We start from the raw sequence: 12,598 nt of genomic DNA on the forward strand, positions 1-12,598 counted from the left end.
CAGAGCTTCTTTGAAATAGAAGGTTTTTTAAAACAGAAGGTATCATGACTAGTTTGTGTGTGTAATACTTACTTGTTTTTACTTGGATACAAGTAAAACAAGCAAATAAGTCCAGGCTCTAGATGCTCTTACGATCACTCATAAATGCAATTTAGTGCACCAAAGCCCAATACATTAAAAAAATCCTTATAAATAGTTATGAACTGACACCTAAGAGCTATCATATCTGAAATGACAAATTTGAAATGTCATCTCATGATGTGCGTTAGCCCAGTGTCACTCAAAGCCAATTTTTACTCATATTAAATTAGAATTGCCAGATACTGTTTTGGCTTTGTTTTTTTTTTTTTTTTATCTTGAACAAGGTACAGCTGAAAGGTCTGCAAAGAGAAACCTGACTCAAGAATTTCTTTTGGGGCAATCCATAAATCATCTGCATGTGCCATTAACGTTGGACATGGGATCAGGGCTGCTGTGTGTCAAAATGCTCATGACAGAAGTGTTTCTTTGGAAAACAAACCATAAGGGCTAATAAAAAGGTTTTTTATAAACTGACAGACAGATTACAAAGCTGAATGAAGGAGACTTGGACAACAATAAATCAAAGACCTGGGCTGTTCTTTCTCCAGAAGTCCCAGGCAAGGGAACAGGTAGGTCTTTCTGGGCTCTTAAAAGAGCAGTATCGTGAATGGAGGCCTTGTCACACACCAAAGCATCCTTGTCATGGAAATATACTCGAAACAGATACATTCCTGTGCCTTTTGTTATCGCTGCAATGTCACATCACTAACACAAAACAAAGAGCCAGGAAGTGAGGGCCCCTATTCAACAAGAGCCTCTGCGTTCTCGGAGATCCTGAAACGTCTGCAGACCGCAAGAGAACGCAGACAGCAAGGGAGGCACAGGCTTCAGCTCAGGGTTATTTAGCATATAATTTGATTTCATGTGTTTTCCTGCTTTGTATTCATTGATTTCAAATCCTTCCTTAGTACCCATTTCTGCCACAATAGCAATGGTAAATTGACAGCTCATATTGGATAGGCAAGTGGCCAGCTGAGACTGCGGACATAATTAACACGTCCATTTTAACAACCCACCTCAAACCTTCAATTTATACAACAACGCATCAATGTAAAAGCATTTTCTAGTCACAGTCCTTTCTATTTTTTTTAATCATCTGCCCCTCATATTTGTTACATTCACTCATCACAACATCTCATAATTTAAATTGTAAGCAGTTGAGGACAAAAAATATTCTGTCTTGCATATTCTTGTGCAGTGAGACCATGAACAATGGGTCCCTGCCACAATAGCTCCTCTGGAAATTAATACATGTAATAGTATTATTGTAACCTTCCAATCATTTGCTTTTCATTTTGAAGTGTATTTCTTCATGTATTTTTTAAGCAGAGCAATGGAAGCTGCTGTCTGATTTGCATTCAAACATGAATGAGATGCCAAGTGCTGCACCTCATTGCACATTGCACCGTGTGCTCCTTGCAGCGTGCATCTTCCATAGAGAAAAGTGTGTCATAGCAGCAGCAGATTAAATGCATCCAGACAGTTTTTGTCCTTCAGGAAAAGATGCTTTGTTTTTGTCACGCTCCAATCTCTCGATGCTCTGAAGTCACGGGACAGCGATCCGCAGTACATGGCATCTTAGTAATGCACTGGAGATGAGAAATGGAAATTGTGTTCTACTTTGGGAAAAAACAATCTTTCATACAACATCTAATGACCAAAATGCTGCAACTCTGGTGAGTATTATCATTTGAGCAACCTTCAGCTTCCCACAGACCGATGAGGGAAGCAGACGTGTCTTCACACAGCCCTGGTGCATATTTTCCCTCTTCCCAATTCCCTGAACACAAAACTCACAAGACAATGACAACACAAAGTTCATCTGAATGTTTCCACTAAGCCAAAACTGTTTCATTAAGCCAAAACTGAGCAAACCTGACGTCAAAAATCCACCTAGGGAGTGTTTTCCACTGAAATCCTGCTCAGACAGAGCATGTACAAAAGGAATTTCTGATGCCTGCCAAAGGAAAAAAGTTGTTGGGGTTGAATCACCCATCCATTAGTAGCTGTGAATAGTAACAGCAGCCTGTAATCATGCATACTATGCCCTGAAATGGTCACTTCATACTATTTTGCTTATGGGCAAGTGTGTTCCTAATTTTTATTTTTTTTTACGCTAAATAACCAGGTTTAACATCACAATTCTTTTGATAGTGTGATTCTGTGCATTCATAGAAATTAAAATCTATGCAGGAATTTTTTTTGAGATATTTGTGTTCTAATAATCATGAGTTTTAAGCAGCGTCCCTCAGATGTCACCCACAAGACCTCCTGTTTTTCTAGGAATCTGATGGCTCTTTTTGACGCATGCAGCCAACAGCCCACATCCCACTTAGCTCACTACTCCACAACCAGTACATCCATGCAGAGAATAAACACACTGATGTTTTTAACCCTCCCTTCCCTATTCCAAAGCCACCCAGTGACCCCAAGGGCCAGGCCAGACTCCCTTCAGTGCTAACAACTTCTCTGAATCGCAAGCAGCAGCAGGAGAGATTGCCAACAGAAACCTCAAGTTCCTTTCCTCACCCCTGGGAGATTAAGATTTTACCAGTCACTTACAAACATTCCACAGAGACTAGTTTAGAAGTATACATTTATTAGACTTCAGTCTTCCACCTGGCAGAACAAACAGATGCAGAGTAACCCATGGCTTTAATTGTTTTTCTTCCGCAGGCACAATTCAGCCATACAGCTAATTTATGCTGTAGGTTCTGCTCAGTGAAGCACTGCAAATTATCCACACAAGCAAAAAACCACTTCCAGAGAGTAGATTTAGGTTAAACATCATTCAAGGATTTGCATGCAAGACTCTCACCACTGTGAACCATAAAGACATTAACACCATGATACATTGAAAAGATATGCCAAATGCATTTATTTATTTAGAGCACATGGAAGAGCCAACTTTTCATTCCCAAAACAATCATTCAATGACAGCTGAAAATTAAAACTCTTCAAAAGTACCCAGAAATAGCACGTGGTGCTGATGTTTATTTGGTTTTAATTAAAATACTTAGACATCTGGAATTGAAAGGAATGCCAACAACCTTCAATTTACTGGTACAGAGGAAATAAGATACTTCTAGTATATTCCTACCGCTTAATTTTAGTTCACGCAATTAAAAACATTGGTCCCAATCTATTTGATTATTTCCTTGTGTAGTTATACCCATGTAAGATCTCAGTGTTTTTTACGCATCTGGTCAAGGTATGCTGCACAGCCCACCTTGCTGGCAGACCAGAGTTCATAATCGTGAGCAAAATAAAGTCATGAAGAACAAACACTTTAGTCTGACACTATGAATCACAGCTCTGTTAAGACATCAGTTGATACGAATTGCAGTATACATCTTGCTCAGTAAATAGAAAGGGTCTATTCACTTCTTTAAAATGTCAGTTTAACAGCGTCTTAAAAATGGTCTTCACTAAAGCTTGGGTTGCACTCATTTAGGCATTTCTTCCAGGTTTATGGACAACATCAGGTCTTAGCAATTAAACGTTCTCTATAGTTATGGTGATTAAGACAGCGACAGCTGAACAAATAACACTATAGGAATACTACTTTATTTTCTGGTTTAAGATATTGTTCTTGCAGGCTACAGAAACACTCCTCAGGTAATTTTTGTTAGAGAAAATGGTTCTTGCAGCCATTCTCAATGAGGAAGACTGGTGACTCAGATAGGTTTAGGTCTACTGACTTATTGGGATCAAACTTCATCGTTAGCAATAAGCTCCAACTCACTTAATGAAATTTTAGTAAGAGACTGTAATTAAAAATACAGCATTTTTCCAAACAGTTTAAATGTGATTAAAAGCTTTAAGAAAAAAAAATTAACATTCCTTAGAAATACTGGATTGTTACAGCTGAAGAGTGGAAGTAAAATTTTTGAAACTTGTCCTGGCTTTGAGTGAGTGGTGGAGGTTTTTTTGTAGCAGAGGAGGGTGATACAGAGGTGGCCCCCTGTGAGAAGCTTCTTGAAGCTCCCCCAGCTCCAAGTCAGCTCCACCTCTGCATCAAAGCTGAGCCAATCAGCTGCGCCTCTGCGATAATGTATTTAAGAAGGGATGTGGTGAGGAAGAGTTGCTGCAGCTGCGTGAACACCAAGGTCAGTGGAGAAATGGAGAAAGAAAAGAGGCAGAAGGTGTGCCAGAGCAGAGACCCCCCTGTATCCTGTGGTAAGACAGCAGGATGGCCCTCCACTGCCACCCATGAAGATCTATGGTAGAGCAGACATTGATTTATGGCCTGTGAGGTGTTTCGCATGGATGACCAAGGTGATTGTGACCGAAGAAGCCCGGGATCTTGTGGGAAGAAGCAGTCCTCTGTTGTAGTTTGGCGCTGGGAAGATTGCAGCATGTGGGGGTGTCCCACACTGAGCAGCTCAGGAAGGGCTGCAGCCGTGGGAGGGAATCCAGCTGGAGAAAATTGGTGTCCCATGCCGGAACAGTGTAGGGAAACGCTGCAGCCCATGGGAGGGACTCATGTCGGAAAAAGTTTGTGGAGGACTGTCTCCTGTGAGAGGGCGACCACGATGGAGCAGGGGGAACAAGTTCCAGAAACTCTCCCCCCCCACTCCCAAACATGGGAGAAGCGGCAGCACTGACTGCACCCCCCATTCCCTGCCCCTGCACTGTTGCGGGGAGGAGGTAGAGATATCGGGAGCAGAGCTGAGCCTGGGAAGAAGGGAGGGGTGGGGGGAAGGTGTTCTCAAGATGTGGCAATGCTTCTCACTGTCCTACTCTGTTAAGTGTTGTTGTTAGTGTCTGTAATAAATGTATGTTCCTTTTTTCTTCCCCTAACGAGTCTGCCTTTTGCCCATGACCATAATGGGTAATTTGCCCCTCCCAGTCCTATCTCGAATCCCAAGCCCGGTTTACTTTTCCTTTCTCATCGCTGGGCCAAAAGGGAGGACTGAGCGGCTGTGTGGTGCTCAGTTGCCCTCTGAGCTCAAACCATGACAAAACTGCACTAAATACTAATAAGGAAAGAAGCATTTCTAGAGTTTGCTACAAATCTGCTTGATATTCAGCTTGGATATGCCAGTTTGGTGGCTGTGCTTCAGATCACTACAGCCTCCAGTTTAGAAGCAAGTAAGCAGGCTGAATAGTCTACTATTTTTATGTCAGTGAGGTTGGTTTGGTTTTCTCTCAGAAGTGAAGTCCCATTTACATATGCTCCAAAATAATTTGGAGATCAAAAGAAAAACACTGCATCTAGAACTGGCATGCATATATTGTCAGGAGGCCTCCTGGGTGTAATAGGGGAACTTCTACATAAAGTTAGCCCAATGTGTTTAGAAGAAAATTTACTTAGACTTTTTTATCTATATGTACTTATCATTTCATTTGGTGGGCATTTTATTTAGAAGGGCAAAGGGAAGCGTTAATTTCCTATGGCCTATGAAGATCTTTAATATTTTTATTGTGTAGGGACATCTTTTTAGCTGATGATTGAAGAGAAAATGAATGAAGTGGCATTCCTTAATCCAAAATTGCCAAATCCTGAGGTTTTAAGGTAAGGCCTTACATATCTCATAGAAGTCAGTTAAGCTAAAATATAGAAGCAATAGACAGCAAGTCCACACAAATCAGTAATTAAGTTAAAAAGGTCATTCAAATGTATTTTTCCACTGCATAATACATTTGAAATTTTTACAAAACAAAATTATATTATTCTTTAAATTAACATTAAAAAGGGGACAAGTATTTATTTCAAGGCTCATTGCTAAACATACTGAGTAGAAAGAGGCAGGGAGAGGACTACTGCACTTTTTTCACATATGCTAGCACTCAGCAGATTACCACAGCCACGTTGCCAAAATATTCAACTATTGTAACTCTTACTACACAGCTTACAACTGATTTGAAACATATATTTAATAAAATTTACTTTTGCTATTTGTATGTTGATTCAGATATTTGTACTTGTTAATAATGATGAAACTGTGAAAAGCAAGACCTTAGGTGAATACCTAAATCCATGTGAAAAGGTCCCCCAACTGTCAAAAATTATATTTCTATTAATATAAGATCCTGAAAAATGTAGTTTTTCAATCACCTCTTAGGACATGATAGTAAAGAGAAAAATGTGATCAGCTGTAGATAAAACCAGTACCTTCAACAGCGCTTCCTGATTTAACAGACAGTGTAAGAAACCCCTAGCCTCCTTTCTAAGTCACAGTTGACAAGGATTCTCCTTTTTTCCATTCAAAATCATATAGTAACAATAATTAAAACTATTTTTTACCTAGAGCACGTTAAGAACTTTACCTATTTTAATTATGCTCTAACACCAGAGATCAGAGTAGAATTTATGTCATTCATCAGGTTTCCTGGTGTTTTTCTACAGCCAACCATTTCTCTGAAAACTGTAATTGGCCAAAGCACTGACACTCCAAAGACCTGGACGCTGGGTGGCTGAATCACACATTTCTAACTCTTAGGTCGCTACTTAGAATGCCTCTATATTCTACCCCAAAGCACTAGAGCAGCTGTCTGAACCAAGGACACTCTGCACCTTGGAAGATTAAATTCTTATTAAGCATAAAAATAAATCCAAGAGTCATAGACTTTAATGGCCAAAAGGGCCAGTTGGATCATCTACTTTGAACAGTGCAACACACACCATTACATTTCATCCAGTAGTTCGTGCATCAATTTGACTAGTTCAGTTTGAGCAATGACATTTCTTCTGATTTAACCTGATTTTTGCAGAAGTTCACATTTTAAGTGCTGCTATTAAGCATGGCAGACTTTCTGTTTGCATTAACACCTTCCACGATACAACTCTGATCCTGAGCAGAATGCAATGTTCTTCTAAAAAATAAATATTAAGATTATGCCATATCTGCTTCTGCTATATTAACGTCCTTTACATCAACCCATGTTCATGAACTAACTTAATTAAGGTTTATGATTATATGACAAAACATCTTCAACTCAGTTGAGAACTTTCATTTTCTCTAAAAACACAACTTGTGATGCTTTCATTGTGGTTACGATTTTTTAAGAAATACTGAGAGTTCATACACCTTCCTGCTCTTTTCACCCTAACCACCAAGTCCTGCTCCCCCTTGACAAATCTACATCGACATCACTTTTCTGTCTCCGGTTACTGATCTACTTTTCACTTACCCTAACCCACTTCTAAAGCCTTCCAGTGCTTCCTCTGTTAAAAAGTTAGTATTTAGGTAACTATTGCTACATATTACTCAACTACAATTCACTTTTGACATTGTTCCAACTATTTATATACCTGTTTTCCAATCAATTTACCTACTGTCCTGGTTTTGGCTGGGATAAAGTTAATTTTCTTCCTAGTAGCTGGTACAGTGCTTTGGTTTGGATTTAGTGTGAGAATAAAGTTGACAACACACTGATGTTTTAGTTGTTGCCAAGTAGTGTTTTTCCTGAGTCAAGGACTTTCCAATTTTCCATGCTTTGCCAGCAAGAAGGTGTGCAAGAAGCTGGGAGGGGACACAGCCAGGACAGCTGACCCGAACTAGCCAAAGGGACATTTCATACCATAGGACATCATGCTCAGTATGCAAACTGGAGGCAGTTTTTTATATTACACATTTCACAACCATGTGAAAACAACAGCACCACAGAGTGAGCACCTGCATCACAAAGATGTTGCCTGGTCTCATTCTCTAAATGTATTCTTGCTGCCACGTGCCTTTCAATTACATGGGCTCGAAACTGACTGAAATATTCACCATCTTCAAGGGAATCTCTCAGCCATCCCCACTTACTCTGCTTTCGCTCACACTGCCGTCTGGCATGAGAGCATGCGGACTGGATTCCTTCTGGGAGAAATTCACCCAAAAGGCACACTCTGCAATGATCATCTATCTGCTAATGACCACTCCAGCCATACTGGAAGACTAAAACTCGTCCAAAGTAAAACTCCCAAGACACGCCCAGAAGGAACGCCACGTGCCCGGCATCAACTTTTTGTGTGTGTGGATCCGCTCCAATGGTGCTGCGATGGTGCAGGCTGCTCTCGCCGTTCCCCTTGCCGGGGCAGCACCCCACATCTCAGCAGGGCACTTTGTAAGTCACACCCAGCTTGTGAGCTCCTCACCCTTCCTTCTGCAGAACACCCAGTAGCAAAGTTCTCCATTAAGTCCTGAAAGGCTTTGAAGTCAGAGACTGTTTTATTGTCTTTGATGCTAACACTTCAAAAGACCACAAGCTATGGACCAACATTCCTTTTGAAACATCCACCTCTAAATTTAACTGTGGTACATTTAAGATGAGATGTTGTAAAGAAGAGTACTTCCTACATGAGCACCACAGCTGCACAGGGCTACCTTTGGGCACAGTGCATCCCCTCGGAAATGCAACCAAATATCCTTTTAGTACCTCTTTTTCTGACCCAGAATACAGAAGTGTCCTGTCCAGAACAGTTTCAGACTTTAGACGTTTGTGCATCTCCTTTTTTTCAAGTAGCAAAATGTAACAAAATTTGCTTTAAAGATTCACTCAGGAGAGCTGACACTTGCAAATAGATCCATCTGCATTGCTTTATTGCAGAAATACATTTTCTTTTCAACTTGTAAAAGAATAGGGCTTGGAATTTTGCAGGGTTTTGTTTGGTTATTCGTTCACTTGGTTATTTGGTTTATTTTTTACTACTGTGTAATCATATCAAGGTCACTTGGTTTTCAGAATCCTTATCTTCTGTCCAAATATAATTTTTAATAGAACTTCTGCAATGCAGAAAATGTTTTCAAATGAATGATTTACATATTCTTAGTGATTTTACCTTTGTAATCTCTAACAGCTCTATAATCAAGGAACAAGTGATTCTTAGTGAATTTACAAAGCAGTAAGAGTTTAAAGGTCCTCAGTGTCCAACTGCTCAAGTGGAGGATTCTCATTTTGGGTTATTCTACATTATCATATTCAAAATATTCAAAAATCAAAATGGTCAAAATGTGGGAAATATGAAAATAAATTGACATTTTCTTCAAATAGCAACAAAAGCATTCATTTCAATCCTTTGCTAGTTACTTGTAATTGTATGCTATAATTTGTACATTTTTCTGTTATATATTTTATTATAGTCCTCCTGACAGGTGATAAAAGGGAGGAAAATATAGTTTAAAGCAATTTATAGTGCTATTAATCAAGGGAGGTAAGCTCACAATAATGAAATAAACCAATGAAAGAGAAAGGCTTTGTCACATACTGTTATGTTTGTTACACTTCAAATTAAGATTTTTCTATTCAGGAGATTTGTGTAGTTATATGCTCTTCCTCGTAATAGAGACTTATTTTTTAAATTTTATGCTTGCAATCCTAAGAACAACTTTATTCTGCTAATGTAGCAATTCACTGTAGAATACGTGAACAAGCAGCCCATTCCCAACATAACAGATTTCTAAGTGCGTGTAAAGCTCAGAAATGGAGAGCTAGGAGTTTTATTCACACAGCAAGTGACAATGTCTACATGAGCAGGCTCAGGCCATAACAGAAACGTGTCTACTGAATCAGAAATTACAATTTCCCTTGTCTGGGAAACACCACCTGCATTCAGTGCCTCAACAACCTCATTCTTCTCCCAGATGATTCACTTAGGAACTTAAATCTCATTGCAGGTCTCAAACAATTTCACTTCTATTAAAATGATCCACTGTGTCTACTAAAGCACCCCCCAATGCAGGATTCAGTGATGCAACGTGAATCTTGGCAGATCCTCTTCTAACAACAAACAACATGTTTTGCTTTTAAAGCCTGGTGTTGCACTAATTCTGTGCAAGGTATGTGCCCTTAAAGGAACACTCTACATATGACAAGCCTAAGATTTACAGTTAGCCAAAAATCGTAACAGTAATCAAACAGTCTCTAGTCCAGCCACAATTTTAATACTCTAATTCAGTCAATTATCTTAGTAAAAATAAAATTTCTAACATAACTAGCAAATGTTACATTTTCACACACTCTCTTTTATCTATCCCTTTCTCCAGTGTTGCACACACCTTTTTGCTGCCCCTTGGGTTCCCGAGATCAACAGCATGCAGTCAGGGTCCCATGTTGTTCATCAGGAGTAGTAGGATGCTGATGGTGGGGTTTGTTCTTTCTTCTCTCTAGGGTCCACCTGGCATAATAGTACACATTTCCAAAAATGTTATATTCACTGTTCTTCATTGGTTTGACAGTTCCACATTACAGCCAAATAATTATATATAGAGTGGTTTACTCATGTTGTATATTTGTTCTTTCTTCTCTTCACCCCAAAACTTGTTTTGCACAACTTTTTAGGTGGAATTTCTTTCAGGATCAGCACTTGGCCATGGGTGATTTGTTTATACCCACAGGGCCTCTGGCACCTAAGATCATAGATTAATTAATTCTACACAAAATAATGACTTACTGCTAGCCGTTAGTTACCAAAATATATCAAAATCATTATAAACACAGGCAGTACACTGCATAATTGTACGAAGATAGGCTGTCATATGACAGTTGTTGTTACAGCTAAAAGAAAGCTTCACGTAGGGCAAGATAAGCCCAGATGAGTCAAGCTCAGTGAGGCTTCATCCTAAGGCCTTGCAGAGTTAACAGAAGACAGTAGCAATAACACCACTGTTTATGTGGTTACAGGGCTATAGCAGTACCTAGGTCACTCTCCAGAAGAGGAAATGTTGTCTTGAAACTCCTTAAACTTCAGATAAAATAAAAGTCAGGCCTGTCAATTCTCTGGGAGAATACTCTAACAGCATGATATAAAATACCAGCTCTACTTAGAGCTTCCACCCACTGCACAGTGGCCGCTGTTCAGCTGAATGCCATTTGTGTGTTAGGTGACTCGGGCTTTGGGGAAATGAGTGGAATTTAGGTAACCCAAACTTGCATTCACAGAGCTGTTTAGCTTAGCAGAGCACAGGAGGCTCCAGCCATGCTCCCGACACTGAGGAAACTTTAAAATTGAAAAGGAATATATGCTAATAAGTTTTTACCTTCTTCAAGATGAGTCAGTTGGTGGAGCATCAGCTTTCTGGATTACGTTCTTATATACAGGTGTCTGATCTCTGCTTATGTTCTATTGAAAGCACCAAAACCGGCTCTCTGAATTCATGTCAAGGTACACAAATTAGGAAGCTGATTTCACTCAGCTCTTCACGTAGAAAAGAGACAGACAGACTCCTCCAGAGGATAATTATGGTCATAAGAACTCCTACTTAATTATCATTCAAATACAGCTAAAAAGAAAATACCATGAACTTTTGCTTTGTAATTTATTTATTAAGAAGAAACATATAAAAGTGACAGCAAAACGGGATTAAATTATCTAAACATTTTGAAGAAAACCTGGAAATGTAAATCAGACAAAAATCACCTAATAATTGGTAAGGAACTTTTGTTTCCCATCCTTCAATATGACATATAAAACAGTATCCTAAAGCACTGCGAAAAAGTAGTGGATGCAATTATAGCTTCAGTATCTTTCTTTATTTCAGCCTATTCAAAGTACTAAACACCTGTGTCTTCGAGACAGTGAAGTGCATATTCCTTAGTATAAGGATAAATTCAGCTAGAGAAGGGAAATAATAAACGAAAGGGGAAAAAAAAAGCCCAACAAAACAAAAAAAAAAGCCCAAATACCACAGCTGCTTAATCTTCAGTGAAGTACGCCTCTAGTCCCTCCAGTTCTGCATCAGCCATTGTATTTGAAGAAGTGGGAGTAGAATTTGAATTCATGCTTTCCTGACTATTACTTTTTTGTTGAGAGTTTCCTGAATTACTTAGTTCCTTCTTCAGTTCTCTACTACCAGTTAATAGCCTTTGACTCTCTGTAAAATACTGATTCGGATGATTCAAAGAAAACCCAATGTCATCAACCTGCACATAAAAGAAAAGGAACAGTGAGTCATTGTATTTATTTAGAAAAGTAGTATTTTTCACATTCAAGAACAAATGAATTATTAATTTAATACATTACAATTTTGTTGAAGAAGGTGGCATCAGTTTGTAAATACTATCCCAGTAAATATTAGCATGACATGGAATTACTTTCATCACAAAATTTCTTCCTGCACATTAGAAATAAAACGACTGCTTTGGCATATTCAAACAATATTTCACACTGTCTTTGCTGAGGTAAAGGAAAAAAAACACTCCAAAACATACAAAACAATGCAAGTAAAATGGCATACCTTTACAGACGTAGGACAGTTGAACCTATACCTTAAAACAGCATTTCTCTACCCAAAAGAGGGACTAAGACAAGTCTAGAGTGCAAATGGCAGTAGAGAATACTACTAGAAGTTGTAACAACTGCACAATATAAATCTAGATTTTACATATCAGTGTGAAACTGTGAAAGGAAACAAGTAGCTTCACCTCTTTCCCTGTTTTCTCCAGTAGGCACAAATGAAATATTTACAAAGCAGCAGGCTAAGACAGAAGCCCAATAGATCAAGTTTATCCCTGCTCCATCAGCACCAACATCAGCATCCTGAAACTAGATGTACAACCAATACCAAAGAACATTTAGTCTTCAGTG

The 12,598-nt window shown here is 39.1% G+C and overlaps 1 protein-coding gene across 3 annotated transcripts in view; it reads right to left on the reverse strand.

The window, feature by feature from the left end:
• Positions 1-11,326: 11,326 nt before the first annotated feature.
• PRIM2 (DNA primase subunit 2) overlaps positions 11,327-12,598 on the reverse strand; it is a 127,104-nt gene continuing 125,832 nt past the window's right edge. For all 3 annotated transcript variants that reach the window (XM_033009867.2, XM_033009865.2, XM_033009866.2), the window contains one exon: positions 11,327-11,934. In XM_033009867.2, the coding sequence (XP_032865758.2) occupies positions 11,707-11,934 (228 nt within the window). In that variant the 3' untranslated portion in view covers positions 11,327-11,706. The remainder of the gene's footprint in view (positions 11,935-12,598) is intronic.

The sequence above is a fragment of the Tyto alba genome, unplaced genomic scaffold (assembly GCF_018691265.1).
Source record: "Tyto alba isolate M040663 unplaced genomic scaffold, T.alba_DEE_v4.0 Super-Scaffold_40, whole genome shotgun sequence".
In the NCBI taxonomy this organism is placed as follows: Eukaryota; Metazoa; Chordata; class Aves; order Strigiformes; family Tytonidae; genus Tyto; species Tyto alba.